The sequence below is a fragment of the Caretta caretta genome, chromosome 3 (genome assembly GCF_965140235.1).
Source record: "Caretta caretta isolate rCarCar2 chromosome 3, rCarCar1.hap1, whole genome shotgun sequence".
In the NCBI taxonomy this organism is placed as follows: Eukaryota; Metazoa; Chordata; order Testudines; family Cheloniidae; genus Caretta; species Caretta caretta.
In genome coordinates this window covers 60,502,493-60,523,795 of record NC_134208.1, presented here as the reverse complement: position 1 = coordinate 60,523,795, position 21,303 = coordinate 60,502,493, and the positions used below count along the sequence as shown (strand labels likewise).

Here is a 21,303-nt window from a genome sequence, read left to right as displayed (position 1 = left end):
GATTTTAGGTAGCCATGTTTGTTTGGACCGTACATGTGCTGTCCCGGTCTCATGCCTTGCCTCGAGGTTATCTAGTACTGAGCAGGCAAACAGTCTTCAGTTCCTTCTCTTATTAAGAGCTCTGAAGTAGATAGCATTGGGGTGTGGGAAGAAGGTGAGTCATGAAGCACCCAAAGGGACATGCATCTCGAATAACCACAGTTACTGCACAAGGTAAGTAACCTCCTCTTCTCTGAGCAATGTCCCTACAGGTGCTCCACTTTAGGGGACTCTACAGCAGTATCCCGATGGAGGGTTGGGGCTTCAAAGTAGAGTCTAGTACTGATGATAAAAACCATGGATCCAAACACAGAATCTGATGTCAAGTCATAGGTGATCACAGAATATTCCGCAAAAGTATAAACAGATGTCCAAGTTGCTGCTCTGCATATTTCTGTGATGGGACCGTTTTACATGAAGGCTATAGCAATGGAAATGGATCTAGTGGAATGAGTTTGAACTGCAGATGGAAGTTGAAGATTGAGGGTATAATAGCAATATATAATGCAGTTCAATATACATCTAAAGCAGAGGTGGGCAAACTACAGCCTGTGGGCCACATCTGGCCCATGGGACCATCCTGCCCGGCCCTTGAGCTCTTGGCCGGAGAGGCCAGCCAGCCCCTGGTCCCTCCCCTGCTGTCCCCCCTCCTCCACAGCCTCAGAGCGCTGTGCCGCCAGCGCTCTGGGCGGTGGAGCTGCGAGCTTCTGCCAGGAAGCACAGCGGCATGGCTGGCTCCGGTCGGGTAGTGCAGCTGCCAGTCCTGCTGCTCTGAGCAGCATGGTAAGAAGGCGCAGAGCCGGGGGGTTGGATAAGGGGCAGGGGTCCCCGTAGGGAAGTCAGGGGACAGGGGGCAGTTGGATGGGGTCGAGGGGCTGTCAGGAGACAGGTAGCGGGGGGGTGGACAGGCATGGGAGTCCTGGGGGGCCTGTCGGGGGCGAGGGTGTGGATAGGGGGCAGGACAGTCAGGGGATGGGGGGTTGGATAGGAGGTGAGGTCCTGGGGAGGCGGTTGGGGGTGGGGGGTCCCAGGAGGGGGCAGTCAGGGGGGTTGGCTATGTCAGGAGTTCTTAGGGGGGCAGTCAGGGGGCGGGAAGTGGGAGGGGGCAGATAAGGGGCAGGGGCCAAGCTGTTTGGGGAGGTACAGCCTTCCCTACCCAGCCCTCCATACAGTTTCAGAACCCCGACGTGGCCCTCAGGCCAAAAAGTTTGCCCACCCCTGATCTAGAAAGCCTTTGATATGCGATTGAGGATCCTTTAGACTAGGGGTGGCCAACCTGTGGCTCCAGAGCTACATGTGGCTCTTCAGAAGTTAATATGTGGATCCTTGTATAGGTGCCGACTCTGGGGCTGGAGCTACAGGTGTCAACTTTCCAGTGTGCCGTGTGGTGCTCACTGCTCAACTCTTGGCTCTGCCATAGGCCCTGCCCCCACTCCACCCCTTCCTGCCCCCTCCCCTGAGCCTGCCATGCCCTCACTCCTCCCCACAGCCTCCTGCACACCATGAAACAGCTGATCAGGAGGTGTGGGGAGAAAGCGAGAGGCGCTGATCAGTGGGTGGGAGGCACTGGGGAGGGGAGCTGATGTGGGGGCTGCTGACATATTACTGTGGCTCTTTGGCAATGTACACTGGTAAGTTCTGACTCCTTCTCAAGCTCAGGTTGGCCCACCCTGCTTTATACCTCTCTGCAATTAAAAAGAACAGTCTAGGAGATTTTCTGAAGTTTTTTGTTTTATCCAAATAGAACACTAAAGCTCTCCTGATAGAGCGTATGTAATATTGCTTCTCTTTTATCATGGTGTGGCTTTGGCAAGAAAGTTGGGATGTGAATAAGTTTGTTGATATGGAAAGCAGGAAATATTTTGGGACCAACTTTGGGTGTGGTCTCAGTGTGACCTTAACACTATAAAAGAAATTGCGAAAGGTGGGTTGCCATTCCCCAAATAGCTGAGACAAGGTGACGGCTATTAGGAATGCTATTTTCATAGTTAGATATATAAGCAAGCATGTGACTGTGGGTTCAAAATGAGGCTTCGTAAAGCACTTAAGGATCAGATTAAGGTCCCATGTTGGTGTAGGATATCTGAGTTGTGGGAAGAAATTACCCAGACCCTTGAGGAATCTTTTTGTTTTAGGATGAGTGAATAAGGAGTAGCCATCTATATTATGATGAAAAGGCAGTTATGGTTGCGAGTTATACCTTTATTGAATTTAGAGATAATCCTGACTTTTTTAGACCTAGGATATAGTCTAGTACTAGCAAAAGGGGAGAGCATGCAGTGATAACGTGTTTTGAGCCACACAAGATCTGGAATCTTTTCCATGTCTGCATATACTTGTAACAAGTCATTTTTCTGTTATGTAATAGCACTTCTTACACATCCTCTGAACAGGACACCTCTATGCTTTCAAATGATTGACAAATCAGTCAAAGAACCTATAAATTGGGATGGCAGATCTGTTCAGTGTTCTGAGAGAGCAGATGAGGAAGGGGCTGAAGAGTGATTGACGGGCTAATCACTAACTAACCGAGTAAGTTTGTCTTGGCCACATGGGAACTATAAGAATAACTTTTGCTCGCTCTTATCCTATCTTGAGCATGACCTTCGATATGACAGGAATTGGAGGAGAGGTGTAAAGGAAACCTGTGTTCCAGTGAAAGATTAAGGCATCTCCTAGCAAATGATGTCCCAAACCAGCTGTGGAGAAGTACTGGGAGCAATTTTTGGTCTTGGTCGTGACAGATAAATCTATTTTTGGGACTCCGCAATGCCAAAATACGTTGTGGAGAACAACAGGGTACATTTCCTATTCGTGTTCCTGCAAGAACGTTCTGGTAAGGGTGTCTGCTGTGGTAGTCTGCACACCCAGCAGGTAGGCTGCTGCTATGATGCTGTGCTGAATGCACCAATTCCACAGTTTCACTGCCTCTGCGCAAAAGGATAGTGATCTTGCTCTTTCCTGGTGGTTTATGTAGAACACACATGCTATGCTATCTGTCATGACTTTTATACATTTGCCCCTTGATCAATGGTAGGAAATATGCACAAGCATTCCTGACTGCTCTGAGCTCCAATAAGTTTGTAAGGGGGACCATTTGCCTTAAATTGCATGACTGTCTAGATGATAAAGATGCATCTGTTGTCAGTATCAATGTTGGAGGTTGCTGCATGAATGGGAGCCCTGTGCACGTATTCTAGGGATCTTTCTACCATTCAAGAGAGTCTTCGACTATCGAAGGCATCCACAGTAGTTTGTTCAATCTATCCCTGTTTGGTGTACTGTTTTGAGCCATGCCTGAAGGAAAAGCATATGGAGCCTTGTGAGACTTATCGTAAAGGTGCCTGCCACCATGTGCCCGAGGAGTTGAAAGTAATGTGTGGCCAAGGTCTGGGGGCTGATCTGAATTGTGTTAGACAGTTAGGGTGTTGAATCTGTGTAGTGAGAGAAAGGCTTTGGACTTCACCACATCAAGATGGTGGAATCTCCTTCCTTAGAAGTTTTTAAGGTCAGGCTTGACAAAGTCCTGGCTGGGATGATTTAATTGGGGATGGGTCCTGCTTTTGAGCAGGGGGTTGGACTAGATGACCTCCTGAGGTCCCTTCCAACCCTGATATTCTACGATTCTAAGATAGCCTCCTATGAATTCTACATGTTGCACTAGAGTCAGAGTCGATTTTTAATGTTCAGTTGTAGTCCCAACCACGTGAATACATAGTCTTTTGCGTGGCTAATAAGGCATTGAAGGATTGTGCCTGGATACAGATATATCATGATTCCTGATTTGTGAAGATGGGCTGCTCTCACAGATAGGACCTTCAAGAATACTCTGGGTGCAGATGATAGGCCAAATGGAAGCTCCCTATATTGAAAATGGTCTTGACCCAAGGTGAATCTCAGGAACCTCCTGTGGGATGGTTGAATCTCAATATGAAAATAAGCATCTTGTAGGTCAAGGGCCAAGAACCAGTCTCTCTGGTCCAGAGATGGAATTATTGCTGCTAATGTAACCATCTTAAATCTTTGTGCCTTTACGTATTTGTTTAGTGATCTCAGATACAGAATGGGTCTCCATCCTCTGTTCTTTTTTGGCATCAGAAGTATTTGGAGTAGAAAACGGTTCCTCTGTGTTGACTGAGAACTGGTTCTATCGCACCAAGGTTTAGGAGATTAATTTATTTCCTGATGTAACATTGGTCCCTGAAGAGGGATAGGGAGGGAAGATGGGTGGGAGGGAGGCAGGTAAAGTGGATAACCATTGGAGATAATCTCCCTACCCACTTGTCTGTTATTTTTTCCCAGTTTTGTTGAAAAAGAACAAGGCGGTGTCCAAAGAGATGTAGATAGTTTGAGTTTTGCAGCAATTGATAGCAAGAATGATAGTTTGGGGCCTCGACCAATGTCTCCAAATTGACATTTCAATGTTGAGGGCTGTAAAATTGAAGTTGGGGGGGGCTGTCTACTTTTGTTTTGGAATCTGTGGTCTTTTCTGCTGGGGTGATTGGAACTGGGCTGGTTAGGATCCTTGTGATGTCTGCAATTTGCTGTACTTTCTTTTCTTACATATAGATCCCCCCAGATTGAAATGTGGCTTGAGTCCTTCTGTGTGTGGAATGAAGGATCTGTCTTGTCCACAAACAGTTTGGATCCTTCAAATGGAAGGTCTTCCACTGTCATTTGGACTTCTTTTGGGAAACAGGAAAGGTAAAGCCATGAAGATCTCGTTACTGCCACCACTGATAACGGAGCAGGCAGCTGTATCCATGCAATCTAATGCAGTCTGTAGTGCTATCCTTGCCAGAAGCTGGCCCTTGGCACTGATGGCTTGGAACTGCTCTCTTTGATCATTTGGTAGATGATCAATAAAGGCACTGAGTTTTCCATAATTGATGTGATTCTATTTCACCATCAAGGCCTGATAATTTGAAATCCTGAACTGCAGGGTTGCTGATGAGTACGATTTCCTGCCAAATAAGTCCAGTCTTTTCCAATCCTTATCATAGGGTGTTGGTTTATCTGTCTGCCACATTCATTTACAGCCTCTACCACAAGGGAGTTTGGTGATGGAAGGGAAAAAAGAAAGTCCACATCTTTAGAGGTGACATAAGTATTTTTTGTCTGCCCTTTTGCATGTGGATGTTGTCATGGCCAGTGTTTGCCAGATGATTTTGGCTAGGTCTACTAAGGCCTTGTTGATCGGGAGTGCAATACAAGGGGGATCTGAAGTAAGTCCACCACTCTGTTGGTGAGGTCTTGAAATTGTTTGAATTTGTCCATCACAGACGGTTGAGGAGGCATCAGTTTCATCTGGACAGGATGATGGAAGTGTGTGTTGCTGGAGTAATTTCTTTATCCAGTCTTGCCTCCTGCTCCCCAAAGGTCTCCTCTCAAGGATCAAAGGATCTAGAAAGGGAAGCTGAGGGAGATTGTCTTCCAGGGGGATAGAGGAAGACTCTCGAGGTCCTAGAGAACTGGGTCTATGGGCTGCCCAAGGGTAACAATACCACCACTGGGGTGATGTGAAGGGTATGGGTGGTGTAACCCAAGGGTGTCCATACCAAGTAGATGGGGGCCTTGTCTGTCATGTTTGTAATGCAGTTGTCATAATCGCCAATCCCTCAGTTTGAGGATGATCTCTACCACAGATTTACGTATGAGTTCCGAGATGACTCAGGAGTCTGTTCCTGGAACCACAGATCAGCCCGCAGTAGGTACAGACATTTTCTGGCATGTCAGCTGCCTGCTGTGAGAAAGTTTTCCCATCCCCCTCCTTCCTTTTCTCTTTTCAGATGCAAGGGCAGGAGGTGCAAGGGTGGGACAAACTCAGGGGAGGGGTCAAATGGGGTGGGAAGAGGCAGGGTGGACCTTGGGGGAAGGGGTGGAGTGGGGGTAAAGCAGAGCACCCCCCAGCACATTAAGCAGTCGGCGCCTCTGGGCAATACAATCCTGGGATGTATAAACAAGGGAATCTTGGTTACGAACAGAGGTTATATTACCTCTGTATTTTGGTACTGCTGCAACACAGACCTCTGCAGCAACAGTGTGTCCATTTCTTCTGTCCACAATTCAAGACGAATGTTGATAAATTGGAGAGGGTTCAAAGAAGAGTCATGAGAATGATTAAAGGATTGGAAAACTTGCCTTATGGTGGCTGAGCTCCCTGAGTCTATTTTGCTTAAAAGAAAAAACAAGAAAAAACAAAAAACAGAAACAAAAACGGTTAAGGGATGATCTCATCAAAATTTATGATAATGGCCTCTTCAATCTAACAGGAAAAGGTATAAAAAAGATCTAATCATTAGAAGTTGAAGCTAGAGAAATTCAAAATGGAAATAAGTTGTAAATTTTTAACCGTGATGATAATTAATCACTAAAACTGATTACCAGAGATTGTGATGGATTCTCTGTTACGGGAAAATTTCAAAGCCATCACTGGATGTTTTTTCTAAACCATATGCTATAGTTCAAACAAATTATTTTGAGAAAGTTCTATGGTCCGAGTTATGTTTGAGGTCAAACTAGATGATCACAGTGGTCCCTTCTGGTTTTAGTGTGCATGAATCACTGAAGTAGAGGCAGAAGGAGGAGAAGATTTGAGGAGTGAGTTAAAAGTAGCAGAAAGGTGTCTGGGATTGTGGATGTGGGATTCAGCTAAACTGAAGAAGTATAGTTGCTTCGCTTGGAAGATTACAGAACTGAAAGAGGAAAGAATGATTTTCCCCCATCACAAAGTCAATCTAGTCCTAAGATTGCACAAGAGAAGCTCTGCAATGTGAGAGCAGGAGCAGAGGAAGCAGATGTTGGGAACGAGCCAGGGCTAAGGGTTGTCAAGGTAGACACTGCACTGGGAGAGAAGGGCAAAAGAGTAAAGGATGGAGGAGAGCGAAGCATGGGGAGAACCAATAAACATATCATTGGAAGAGAGGGCAGGGAGAAGGCTGAGAGCTGATGAGAAAATCAATGCTGATGGATTGGAAGTTGTGGAAAGGCTAAGTGACAAGCAAGGGGAGTTGATATGTGATGGTGAATGAGACCAGGTGATGGTCAGAAAGGTGGAACTTGGCAACAGAGAGAGAGCAGTGCTAGGTGAAGAGCAAGTTAAGTCAACAAACTCTTTGGTGAATAGGAGACTTGAACCATGGCTGCCGGTTGAAAGAACAGGTGAAGATGAGGAAACATGCAGCTAAGGGGTCAAATGAGTCATCAATATGGAAGCTGAAGTCAAAGAGCGTGTGAGCTTATGAGGAGAGGAAAAGAGAGAGAGAGAGACAGGAGTCAAAAATCACAGAGGAATGTTGAAGAGGAGGATGTGGATGGATGACAGCAACACAAGAACATAAGAATGGCCATAGTGGATCAGACCAATGGTCCATCTACCCCAGTATTCTGTCTTTCAACAGTGGCCAATTCCCAGATGCTTCAAAAGGAATGAACAGAACAGGGCAATCATCAAATGATCTGTCTCCTGTCATCCACTCCAGAATCTGGCAGTCAGAGGCTTAGGGACACCCAGAGCATGCAGTTGAGCCCCTAACCATCTCGGCTAGTTGTCATTCATAGATCTATCCTCCCTGAGCTTATCAAATTATTTTTTGAACTCAGTTATACTTTTGACCTTCACAACATTCACTGGTAATGAGTTCCACAGGTTGACTGTGCATTGTGTGGAGAACAACTTCCTTTCACTTGTTTTAAACTGGATACCTATTGTCATTGGGTGACCCCTGTGTTCTTGTGTTAAGTGAAGGAGTAAATTCCTTATTTACTTTCTCCACACCATTCATGATTTTATAGACCTCTATCATATCCTCCCACCCCCTCATATAACTTTTTAGACATGTGGTGACCACAACTGAATGCAGTATTTGAGGTTTGGGGCATACTATGGATTTTAGTGGCATTATGATATTTACTGTCTCATTATCCCCTTTCTAATGCGTCTAGTGAGTCCCAACATGGATTAGCCTTTTTGACTGCCACTTCACATTGAGCAGATGTTTTCAGAGAACTATCCACAAGGACTCCAAAATCTTTTGTGAGTGTTAACAGCTAATTTAGACCCCATCATTCTGTATACTTTCCAATGTGCAATACTTTAAATTTATCAACATGGAATTTCATCTGCCATTTTGTTGCCCCAGTCACCCAGTTTATTAAGATCCCTTTGCAACTTTTTACGATCTGCTTCAGACTTCACTATCCTGAATAATTTTGTATCATCTGCAAACTTTGCCACCTCACCGTTAACCCCTTTTTCCAGATCTTTATGAATATGTTGAACAGCACTGGCCCCAATACAGATCTCTGGGGACACCACTATCTACCTCTCTTCATTCTGAAAGCTTAACATTTATTGCTACCCTTTGTTTGTCTTTTAACCAGTTACCGATCCACAAGAGGACCTTCCATCTTATTCCATGACAATTTAGTTTGCTTAAGCATCTTCGGTAAGGGACAGTCTCAAAAGCTTTCTGAAAGTCCAAGTATACTATACCCATTGGATCACCCTTGTCAACATTTGCTGACCACCTCAAAGAATTAATAGATTGGTGAGGCATGATTTCCCTTACTAAAGGTATGTTGACTCTTCCCCAACACATCGTGTACATTTCTGTGTCTGATCATTCTGTTCTTTGCTATAGCTTCAACCAATTTGCCTGGTATCAAAGATAGGCTTACTGGCCTGTAAATTGCCAGGATCACCTCTGGAGCTTTTTTTTAAAAATTGGCATCACGTTAGCTATCCTCCAGTCATCTGGTGCAGAAGCTGATTTAAGCAACAGGTTACATACCACAGATAGTAGTTCTCAGTTTCATATTTGAGTTCCTTCTGAACTCTTGGGTGAATACCATCTGGGCCTGGTGACTTATTACGGGTTAATTTATCAATTTGTTCTAAAACCTCCTCTATTGACACCTCAATCTGGGACAGTTTCTCAGATCTGCCATCTAAAATGAATGGCTTAGGTGTGGGAATCTCCCTCACATTCTCTGCAGTGAAGACCCATGCAAAGAATTCATTTAGATTCTGCAATGGCCTTATCTTCCTTCAGTGCTCCTTTAGTGCCTTGATCATCCAGTGGCCCCGCTGATTGTTTGGCAGGTTTCCTGCTTGCTTAATTTTTTTTTTTTTTTTTTGCTTTTAGTTCGAGTCTTAATAGTAGCTCTTCAAATTCTTTTTTGCCTGCCTAATTATATTTTTACATTTGACTTGCCAGAGTTTATGCTCCTTTTTCCCCTCAGTAGGATCTTACTTTCAATTTTTAAATGATGACTTTTTTACTCTGCCATGGTGGCATTTTTTTGGTCCTCTTACTATTCTTTTTAATTTGGGGTATACATTCAATTTGAGCCTCTATTATGGTGTTTTTCAAAAGTTCCCATGCAGCTTGTAGTCATTTCACTCTTGTGACTGTTCCTTTTAATTTCCATTTAACTAGCTTCCTCATTTGTGTGTTTATTCCCCTTTCTGAAGTTAAATTCTACTGTGGTGGACTTCTCTGGTATTTCTCCTCCTCACAAGGATGTTAAATTTAATTGTATTATGGTTGCTATTACCAAGCGGTTCAGCTATATTCACCTCTTAGACCAGATCCTGTGCTCCATTTAGAACTAAATCAAGAATTGCCTCTTCTTTTGTGGGTTGTGCCTCCAAGAAGCGGTCATTAATGGTGTCTGGAAATTTTCTCTCTGCATCCTCTCCCGAGGGGACATGTACACAGTGAATATGGAGATAGCTGAAACCCCACTATTATTACTGAGTTTTCTATTTTTAATAGCCGCTTTAAGCTCCCTGAGCATTTCACAATCACCATCACAGTCATGTGGTCAGTAGTGTATTCCTACTGCTATAGTCCTTGATTCAAGCATGGAATTTCTATTAATAGAGATACTATAGTACAGTATGATTTATTTAAGATTTTTTACTATATTTGACTATATGCTCTCTTTCACATATAGTGCCACTCCCTCACCAGCACAACCTACTCAGTCATTCCCATACATTTTGCATCCTGGTATTACCATGTCCCATTAATTGTCCTCATTCCACCAAGTTTCTGTGATGTCTTTTATATCAACATCCTCATCTAATGCCAGGCACTTAATTTCACCCATCTTAGTATTTAGACTTCTAGCATTTGGATACAAGCACTTTAATAATTTGTCACTTTTTAGTTGGGGGGAGCAGAGAGAAGAATCAGATGCAGTACTATTCAGAAGAGGAGAAAGAGCAAAATGGGGGAGAGGTTGGAAGTGGCAGTAACAGGAGAGAAGCCCAACACCCTCACACCAGTAATTTGCGAGCTACGCGGAGAAGGGGTGGGAGGAACTGCGAAAGCAGCAGCAACCTCATTAAGAGAGGAGTGCTGCAGAGACAGGGTCAGAGATGAAGGGATCTGGATCTCAAAACAAGGAGCTGTTGAATGTGAGTATGAAAAAGACTCTGGATGGCTGAGATCTTTTTAGAGGAAGAGTGGGCATTCCAGAAACAGCAAGAGAGGTGGATCGTGGGAAGGAAGGCGATGGGCACAAGCTTAGGACTACTGACACAAGAGAGGCGGAGGTGGTGGAAGGGATGAATGTGAGATGTAGTGGAGAAGGTGGGGGGAGGGAGGTCTAGGATTTGGACAAATGCTATCAGAGTTGAGGAGGAGGATACACATATGGGACTTAGGTTTGTGCTGGAAAGAAGAGGGAGGAGACTGGGGTATAGAGGGGAAGATGTTTAGGCAGAGGTGGTGGGAACAGCAGAGGGACGATAGTAACCAGGAAGGCAGGTGGAGATGGGGGGGAGGGAGAGGGAGAGGAGAAGGAAGAAGGATTACAACAGATGTTATGATGAGGTGGGATGCGGTGAGCCATAGGTTAATGGCAGGTTGCAAAAAACAAAGCAAAAACCTCATCAATCTTAACAAAAAATAAATTCACAAACACAAACCAAACATTAAATGTCTGAAGATATGCTCCTGGCCCCAGTGTTGAGACCCTGCTGTCTGGGAGAAGTCTCCTATTCTAGGCAGAGCCCTTCAATCACAGTTCCTGTTTGTGATGAGGGGCAAGGTCCCAACTGTGATATAGTGACTCTCCCTCATTCAGAGTCACCATACCTCTAGCTACAATCTTACTGTAGTTCCTTCCTTCTATCATACATCAACAATATGTACTTATTTCTAGATATCTTATCAACATTCTACATTAGTTGCTACATGTTTTATCCTTTCCATTCTCTGCCTCTTGCCTCAGATAACAGTGTCATTTTAGAAGGGCTACCAGTCCTTGTGGCCTGCAAGGTGGCTTCAAGTCCAAAAGACTTTGTAGTTACAGAACCAGACTGGGAATCGGGAACACAGATCAGGCTTCTAGTCCAAATCCTTTTCATGGTATTGGTCGCTCCATCTCAAAGAAGGATATTGCAAAATCAGCCAGGACTCAGAGATGACACAAATTAGGAGCATGGAACAACTCAGATATGAGCAAACATTGAAAAGGCAGATTCATTACTTTAGAGTTTAGAGAGGAGAAATGAGAGAGGATGTGAAAAGACATAAAAGTAGTGAATGGTAAGATGATGGATCAGGAGCTTCTACTCTTTCCTTCTTAAGAACAAATGGTCATTCAGTGAAACTGAAAGGTGGTAAATTCATATTTCATTACAGAAAATACTCTCTCACACTTACCATAATTAGATGGCAGAACTCATTGCCACAGAATTTCACTGAGGCCAAGGACTTAGCAAGAGAGAGTCAAACAGAGACTGGACATTTATATGAAGAATACCCCAAACTGTAACAGTAAATACTAAGAATTTTTAGAAGGGATATAAAACTTCATGTTAAAGAACCCTAACCAATTCCTAACTATTAAGAATCAGGAGGATGCACCCCTTGAGGGTGATCACCAGAGATGTGGTGCTGGTCACTACTGGAGACAAGATACTGGGCTATACAGACCAGTGGTCTGATGCAATATGGCAATTCCTGCATTACTATGTAAACAATCCCTGCCCTAAACTGCTTACTGTAAGAATATTCCCAATGTGGGCCACAGAATTCAAGCTGCTGTCAGGACAAGTCTCATTTGACTGAGCATTTGTGTGGGTGGGTGGGGTTAAAGTACAGGACACAATACTTAAATCCACTGATCTTCCAAGTCTTAATATAGCATTCCTCTGTCAGCAAATTTATGTCTTTGAATGAGATTTTAATTCACCTGGTCAGTCTTCCGAGACTTCACTTGGGAACTCCATATACTGTACTATCTTCCTCCTCCCCTTTATCTCCAAGCTTCTGAGTGCTCTTTCCCTTCCTGGCAGATAGGAAGTTCTGGCAGCAATTGACCAACACCCTTCAATTTGATATCTATTCTCTTTTCTCCAGCAAACCATTCTCACCCAGGTCTCTGACAAACTCTTCTTAGCCAAACTGAAAGGGCACATCTTGATTCCTCTGGATTTATCCACCACTTTTGACATTCAAGTATCTGACACTCCTCCTTTTCCTCTTTTCTCATATTTTACAACTCCTGGTTTCTCTTTCTGCATTTCCCTTTAATATTATCCATCCATTAAGAAGCATCATGATATCTGTTACACTCAGTCTCAGGACACTAAACATATACACCATCATGCACAAAAGGTAAATCATTGAAAAATACAAAGCTTTTTAAAGAGTTACCAGCCATAAAATATGTAAACACTTTCAGAAAAGTGTGCATATTTAGGAAGTAAAACAATCATCTTTTCTCAGCTCTAAGTTTGCTTAGCTATAGCTAATAAGTTTTACATTAACTCCATGTAGATAACTTGAAATATAAATTGCAAGGTCTATTGACTCTTGAAGTGTTAGTATGCCTAGGTTTTTTTGTTTCTTGAATTAACTTATAAAACATTTTCAAGGCATGAAAAAAATACTTTAACAATAGTTACTATTAGTCTGGATTCTCTTCCTCATTGAGTAGCATCCAGCCTTTTCAGCCTGTGGGCTGAACATTATTTCAAAAAGTTTAAGGGGCCACAACCAATACTTAATACTCTGCCCTGTTCTACTCCCATTAAGTTGACTATGCAGTGCAAAGGGAACCAACACCTGACATTTCCCTACTGAGAATTCCCCCGATATGAAGTACTCCACATCAGGTACAGAGACAGGTCTAATCACCAGCTCCCACACCACATTCCCTTCACCCCCTAAGTTGGAGGGGTGAGTCAAAAATGGAGAGGGAACATGGCTGAAGTGCAATGTACCCAAACTCATCCCAGCTGGCATATGGTCCCTAAGAGTCAGCTGGTGATAGAGCAGCTCCCAATTGCTCTAAACTGGACTCAGACAAAGAACCTTGGTAATCAGTTGTTGATTCTGAACTTCCCTCCCACCCCCAGTCTATTGGGCTGCTACTAGTTGAGTCTTGTTTCAAAGTTAGGCTGTAAGCTCTTCAGGGCAGGGTTCAAATCTTCCTACTTCTTTGTACAGCCCCTCAGTACACTGAGGTTTCAATTCTGAGTGGGGTTTTTGGGTGCTACTACAAAACAATTACTAATATAGTTAAATAAAAAACAAATCCATCCCTTAGTCTCCAGCTTCAGGATGCTGCTCCACAAAGAATATAAAGCTAAAAAGACATTTTGCCGTTCTCTTTTGCATTGTACAAAGCTAAGGTCTTTGGCGCAGCATTCTTACTTGTTTCATACATCATATACTACACTTTTGCAGTGTTACAGAAATACCATTTCAACCACTGATAGTTTATTTTTTTCACTTGAGTTCACCTTGGAAAAATTGAGATGTAATTTGAAATTCACAATAATAAGACAGCACGTATTGCATAATTCAGTCCACACAAAGGGCCAAATTCAGCTTCCATCACACCTGTATAAATACAGAGTAATCCTATTGATATCAATGGATATACTACAGATACACATAGGTGTGATTATAGAATTTGGCACAGACATGTTCAAAGCAGTTTATTTAAAAAAATAAAGACTTACTTCCTAGTTTAAAGTAAATGAAACGCTAAGGATACCTACCCATCAAATGAGGCCGAGGTAATCTAATAGGGTCAATTTCTATCTTCTGAAAATGAGGGGGGTATTCTTTTCTGGAAAAAAAAATTAATACAGTTGTAGTTTTGACAGAAATTGTAACGTATTTTGACACTGTTATACATTTCACCAAACCCAGAAATATGAATTTTAGCACTCTGAATAAATATATTTGAATTAAGAAAGTGAATAGCTTTTCCAATTATATACTACACATACACTGAAATATCTGTATGTTCTGATACAGACAAATTAATAACCTAAATCTGACTGCCAGAGTACTAGCCATGCTCATTTAAGGTCATCTAAGTGTTTCCAACCTCAATCCCCTTTTTCAGTAGCTGAAAACTTGGGATCTTTCACATTTCAGGATGAAATTTTCCAGGCCCAGTATCTGCCTGAAATTTTCCCCTTTTCCCCCCTTTAAAAATTACCTTAATAAAAGGTTGATCCATATTTTAGAATGACAGTGACTAACACATTTCCTATTAAGAAAACTTTAAAAAAAAAAAGATATATATGTATATGTGCTATCTTAACTTTGGCATTTCTTCACTTTAAAATACTTTACCACTTTGTTTACTTTTTTATATTGCAGAAGCTGCTGTTCAACAGAATCTTATATTCTTAGGTTAAGAATTCTGTATATTCTATACACAGAAGTGACGCAACATGCATTTACTCAGCTTGTGCTAACCGTACAGCTCCACTAAGGTGCTAATGAGTTAGCTAGAGGTTTCTGGTACTGGATTGGGAAACTGAAGAAAAATTAAAGATGCTGGTTGTGACACACTAAGCTTGCATTCTGAAATGAGCTTAGTATGTAGCATAAATTTCCTTTCCCTTGCCGCTTCCCCCTGGTCAGTTTTTCAATGTGGGAAATTTACCAAAGTGCAAATTTATTATCCCCTTTGAATTTTATATGTAGTTTGTTTGGTTCTGAATAATAAATGTTTACTTGCAAGTGTATGAAATTTGTCTCTGGCTGATTTTTTTTCAGGGCTTCTATTGTTGACTAAACACTGTTTATCATGCATCCGATGAAGTGAGCTGTAGCTCACGAAAGCTTATGCTCAAATAAATTTATTAGTCTCTAAGGTGCCACAAGTACTCCTTTTCTTTTTACTGTTTATCTACAATGCCTTCTGGCACCCTTTTTACCAAACAACTACACCAAACATCCATATCTTATAGTGTTGGGTGGCGGCAGTTTGATGATCGCATTATGCAGTAGGGATGGTTGAAGGAGTAGTTTGATAAGATTGTGGCATGTACATATGGATGCTGTGATAATTTAGGATTTGTGCATGGGGATGAAGAGGAGAGAACATGTAATGGTATGTACCTTAACTTTTTTATTTCTTTGCTTCTGTGTCTGTAACAAGTATGTTTGTGTAGCAACTCTGTTTCAAAGTGTGTGTTTTAATATGCATGTAAACTGAACCAAAAAGTAAGTTTTACACATTTATAAAAATTGGGTGGGTTTTTTGTTTGACTTGTTTTGGTAGAAATTAAAAAAAGTCAAAAGATTCACAGCATAACCAAAACAGTTAAGGTGCAATTCTGTAAAGCAAAAGCATATGCGAGATGTCACTTGGCATTATGTAGCTAGCTTGCTGTACCTTTAATATTTCATTTATCACTAACATTAGCAATAACTAGAACTATTATGTATTAATGCAGTATAGGAGATATAAAAGTATAAAACCATTTTGCTACTGGGATGATTCAAGCCTATTACAATTTTATTTTAACAATCCCCTCATCTCAACAACCAGAACATGCCTTGGCTTGTGTCATATATTTGACATTACTGTTTGCCAAACTATTTGATAGTATTTAAATATCTGAATTCAACAGAGAGTACAGGCTTAGTACAAGTATTAGATATGTATATACACACACACACACCCCTAAGAAATCAAAGGCTTTTTAAGTGCTGGACCAAGCTACTTAGTTTGACAATTCAAAATCTCTGCACACAGTTAAAGTATATTGTAATTATTTTTTGGAAAAAAATTAGATCTCTTACGCTTCCTCCATTTTCAACTTTTCTTGACCAATCTTCATACACAGTTGACAATGCACAGTAAATTCAGCAGATGAAATAGCAATTTACCTTGGCATATTCATACTTCTGATGAAACACATTTTAAAATTTGTATGGCATCACTGAACTCACGTTTCACATCATATATTGTTGAACAATAATTAAAAATAAGTTGAACACTAAAATTACGTTCAACAGCATACTGCACACTCCCTAACTTAAGCTTTGCACTCAGCCAAGGCAAGGCACCATCAAGCTTGCTCACTGTCACATTTCAAGGTACTGGACAGTTATATCTAGTCTTCTGCAATTACAACAATCACAAAACAATAGCCAAAAGCAAACATGTCCAAAATTGCATGTAGAATGAAAAAACAGAAAAGAAGCCCAGACTGACAATTATGCAAAGGTGCCAGTGTAAGAGGCTGCCTTCCTTCTTTGCAGCACAAGAGCCTGATGGCAGTCCTTTGCTTATTTGTTTATAATGAGAATAAACTATTGGGGGCGGGGGAGGGGGGAGAGAAGAAGAGAGGAAATCACTTAGAAGCATCACCTTAACCTTTTCCAAAATTTTAAGGCTAACTGTGCATAATCGGTCTCTTACTGATAGTGTACAAGTGACAAGTAGAGGAGGGGGAGACGGGTATGAGAAAACAACATTGTGTTAAGAAAACAAGAACATATTTCACACAGTACTAGTAGTACATTAATGGATATACTTCCTAAATTTCTAACCTTCCTCAAACGGAAGACATCAGCAAAAAGGTATTCTGAAATAGTTGGTTTTTTCCACATCCTTTTTTATTGAAACATTCTATATTTTTCAGAAGTTTAAGAGTAGAGATTTTAGCCATAAACAAAATTAGAGGCGCCACCATATTTTAATTCCCGAAAGGCCTACATGGGTATGTCTACACTGCAATAAAAACCAAACACGCACATACACTGCGGCAGCAAGTCTGAGAATCCAGCTCAACTGACTCAGAATTGCAGGGCTTGAGCTGCAGGGCTTAAAATAGCAGTGTAGACATTCAGGCTTGGGCTGGAGCCCACGCTCTAAAATTCTGCAAGGAGGAGGGTCTCAGAGTCCGGGCTCCAGCCCAAGCCTTAATATCTACACTGCTATTTTTTTTAGCCCTACAGCTCAAGCCAGTTGACCTGAACTCTGAGACTTATTGCCATGGTTTTTTTTTTTTCATTGGAGTGTACACATATCCCTTGATTACGACAGCCTTATGTTTCTTCATAATGAAGCTCAGCCTCAAAGAAATTTAAAAGTCCTGGCTTTCATTTCTCTCCCAGGTTGTTGTGGGCTTTCAAGTTCCTGTCATGTGGTTTTGGAGTGTTATTAACATGATGAAACATAAAATAATCTCCTCTCTCGGTTCATCTTCTCAGCAGAATTCAGTTAAATTTGCTGAGTCTAACAGGTCTAAGATCTAAAATACAATCAATACATTTCTTCATAAATATAAACAGAACTTATTACACTCGAGCTCCAAGTATTCACATGCCTCACTCTCATTTTTTCCCTATCAAAGATACCAAGGGGGATGTTTGTACCCGTCTGTCCCGTCAACAGAATTAGTTACTGAACCTTGTTTGCATTACATGCATGCCAGCAACTCCAGATCTATATCACCCATGCAAACCTCAGAATGATGACAGAATTTTTTTAAAACTGTCCTATCTATTCATTAGGTGTTTTATTTTACTATTTTGTCTTTCACTGAAATAAAGGATGTGTTAAGCTTATTGCTGATGTGTAAAGATTTGAGAAGTGCTCAAATGTATCCCGTTCAGGCCTGGCTTCCCATCTATCTCAGAAAAGTGGCATCTGAGGAACAACAACAGAGAGCATGGCAAAAAAATCTTGAACTGCTTCAAATCAGTCTAAACAACCCTCACACACCTAAAAAGCCGTACAGGAGAATAATAAAACAATAACTGAAAGCTTTTAGAACTGGTAAAACAAAGGTTACATGTGACCAGGAGGTTTACTTGCAGCATACTTGAACACCAGCAGATTTGACTCCACCACAGTAGAGCAGAAAATTTTAAACAGGTGGTACATTTTCACTGTGTGGTTTCCGTTTTAGTTTTTGCTCTCAACTAACCATTTAAGAACTAAACAATGTTTGATATACAAAAACACAATTTGAAAGACATGTCTTATGACCTGCCAAAGAAAGCATTCACAAATATTGTTTTTTAAACTTCTGAGGCAAATTCCTCCTTCCTGTTCAATCCAGTTTATAAATCTCAAGCCAGTCATCTTCAATTTTGAAGTGGCATCAAGGGCATGTCAAATAGCAGGTACAACACTCTGCTTTGAGTATATTTCCTGCAGGTCCCACTGGAGGTAGCCAATGAACTGTTCCAAAAAGGAATATGCAAATTTCTCTTGATAATAAGAGCCCTAAAAATAATTCTATGAGCTCCACATTTACCCACAAGAATTATTAACAGGTTCCAGACACTGGGAATTCAATTCATTTGAGATTTTCCATTTGTTTACTTATTTAACAAATAAGAACTTTGATTTCTGTTCCCTCAAGTAGAAGGAGAATAACCAATATTTGAGGGAAACAATCCAGAGAAGAAGCAACACAGGAAAATAGCGGATAACATGGACTGAATATCAAGCCCTCCCTGGAACAAGGAAGGCAAAATAATAGCCCACTCTGTTCAGTGGCAGGGTATGGAACATGCTGCCCCTTGGCCACTTCCTAGCCATCTAAATGATTTGTTCTTCCGGGATACTCTCAGATTTCATGTTTCACCTCAGCCAGAAGAAAACAGTCAAGGAGGGCTTTTAGCTTTCAAAGCATATGCTTTTGGTGTGGAATTTCTGTCCAAGAAGCTTTAGTCTTGCCTGACATGTCCCTGCTGTTGTAGTCACCCCTCATACCTATGTTTCATCTCATACATAGAGTAACCAGGGATTAATGTTTTGGAGAGTAGATTGCAAAGTCAGATTCTGAGGCTGAATTTCTGCCCCAAATGGCTTACGGCTCAGCAGCCATGTTGTTGGAGAATAGAGAAAAGGAAGCATGGCTCACAGAACCAAACCAAGAGCCCCTAAGATCTTAGTCTGGGACCCACTACACTCAAAGGGCTTGTTCCCCTGTGGTCTCTTGTTCCCCAAAATAATCTCATTACCTGAAGGGAACTGGATACAGGAGGAAAAACAACTGGGAAAAGCTCCTGCCTGGAGCAAGAGAGAGGAAGAACTGTGTTTCTCCAAGGCCTGCTCCATGATTTTTTCCACAGTGCTGGGGGGAGACAAAGCCCCTACCAACTTTATATGTCTATGGAGCCTAGTTGCTGGTAGTGGTTCTTAGTAGCATTTAACAGAAGCTGCTGTTTCACTTTTGCAAAAAACAAAAAAAAACTAGGGGCTGTGACCTTGTGCACAATTTATTCTTCTGACAATCCCTACTGTGCCTGAATCAAACACTAACAGGATAATAACTGATTCTTTAAAATCCACACACTATAAAATTGAAAAAAAAATCATGAACATTTAAAAAATTAAAAAACAAGAAAAAGTTGTAAAACTCCTTATGAGGTTAAAATATGAGGGCCAAGGCTGATATGTCAGCATCCCTTTAAATTTTAATTTTGGAAAGTAAAAGAAAGCACAATATTATACTATTGATTTACAGTCAATCCACTAAATTCTGAATTTCCAAAGAAAACTACTTTAAACAGTTATGTAAATTATTTTCAATTTTAGTTCAATATTAAATGTACAGTTTAATCATAATTTAACTTTAATATAAAGCTTATACTGCCATGTAACAGAAAAGAATTACTTTTTTGTGGAATAAATGACATCAGATGTCAAAGGATGTCAGATGTCTGATTGGTTTTAATAAAGTATTCGAAATGAACAAAATATTTACATCTATTTGTATACTTAAACTATATAAAAGAATATTAACAGAAACCAGCATTTTCCAAGTAACATGAAATATGTGACATGGCAAACTTTAGTGTTTCCACACAAATACATGAAACAACAGCACCAAATCAGCTTTAATAGTAGATTTCTTTCTTTGCTCTGTTTTGGTTAATTGTTCTAATTTGTATATTTAATGAATAAAAATTATATGACTATATTTAGAATGAAATTCAAACTCTATTCAAAGCTACGAGATTGCTAGAAAACTAAAAAATAGCTTAACACTTTGTTAGAAACCAGATAGCAATAGTTCTCCTGCAATATCAAAACACTTAAAATTAACTTCCAAGTTTCCACAGAAAACTGAAGTTAATCTTTTTTTCTGTATATCTATATGCATGTTTCTGTATGCGAATGTACCCAGTACACTGTCCACATTAAAAAGGCAATCAGTGCCTATAGCTGAATATAAAAAGGTACTGTTTGTATTCCATGTTCTTTTCATAAAATAGCTCACAGGCAGCAGAGCTGACCATGATTTTACGGATAATTCTTTAGCCAGTATTGATAGGGTAATCATTCAGTTAACTTACTTATTTCTCATTTCCATGCTCATTTCATCAACATTAAACTTACCTTTCCTTTCGGTCCAGATTGCTTAAAAATATGAAAAAAAGAGAAAAACATAAGATGCAAAGCCCCACATTTGTTGCACATCACTCAAGTTTTAATAGTTATCAAATATAAACTACCACCAATTGGGCACTTCTTGAACTCATGTTGCAATACTTTTCTAATTAAAAGTTAAAAATATTGACCGCATTTTAACAGCAGTAAATACAAACATAATTAACTTTATTCCTCAAACCAGCAAAAGTCAGTGGGCAAAGTTTTATACTGACATGCACCCTGTTCAATCTCAAATAATTTCATTAAATTTGAGTTAAGACTGGTAATCTGCTTTAAATCACTCCATTGTAGACGGCATGACAGAATGAATTAAAATAGAGCTTTGCTCTGGACTTCCCACTGGACTACCACGGAAAATAAAAGTCTACAGGTTTACCATTTATTTGCATTTTTAGGCAGCAATCCAATCCTATCTATTCAAAATATTTTTTTAAATTAAGTATTTAGATTGAGAAAATGTAATATTCACAAGTGGAAAAAAATTACAGTTACATATTTTCCAGAGTCTACATGTGACCAGATACTTGAGAGAGGAAAGTGACAGAACAGCTCTCCTCATATCCAAAAGCAGGGGCA

The 21,303-nt window shown here is 40.8% G+C and overlaps 1 protein-coding gene across 6 annotated transcripts in view; it reads right to left on the bottom strand.

The window, feature by feature from the left end:
• The window catches only part of SENP6 (SUMO specific peptidase 6), a 167,414-nt gene that overhangs the window by 87,596 nt on the left and 58,515 nt on the right, over positions 1 to 21,303 (bottom strand). For 5 of the 6 annotated variants that reach the window (XM_048845895.2, XM_048845901.2, XM_048845899.2 and 2 more), the window contains 2 exons: positions 20,674 to 20,694; positions 14,066 to 14,136 (listed from right to left, as the gene is read on the bottom strand). In XM_048845895.2, coding sequence (XP_048701852.1) covers positions 14,066 to 14,136; positions 20,674 to 20,694 — 92 coding nt within the window. The remainder of the gene's footprint in view (positions 1 to 14,065; positions 14,137 to 20,673; positions 20,695 to 21,303) is intronic. The other variant, XM_048845896.2, reaches the window with a different exon arrangement.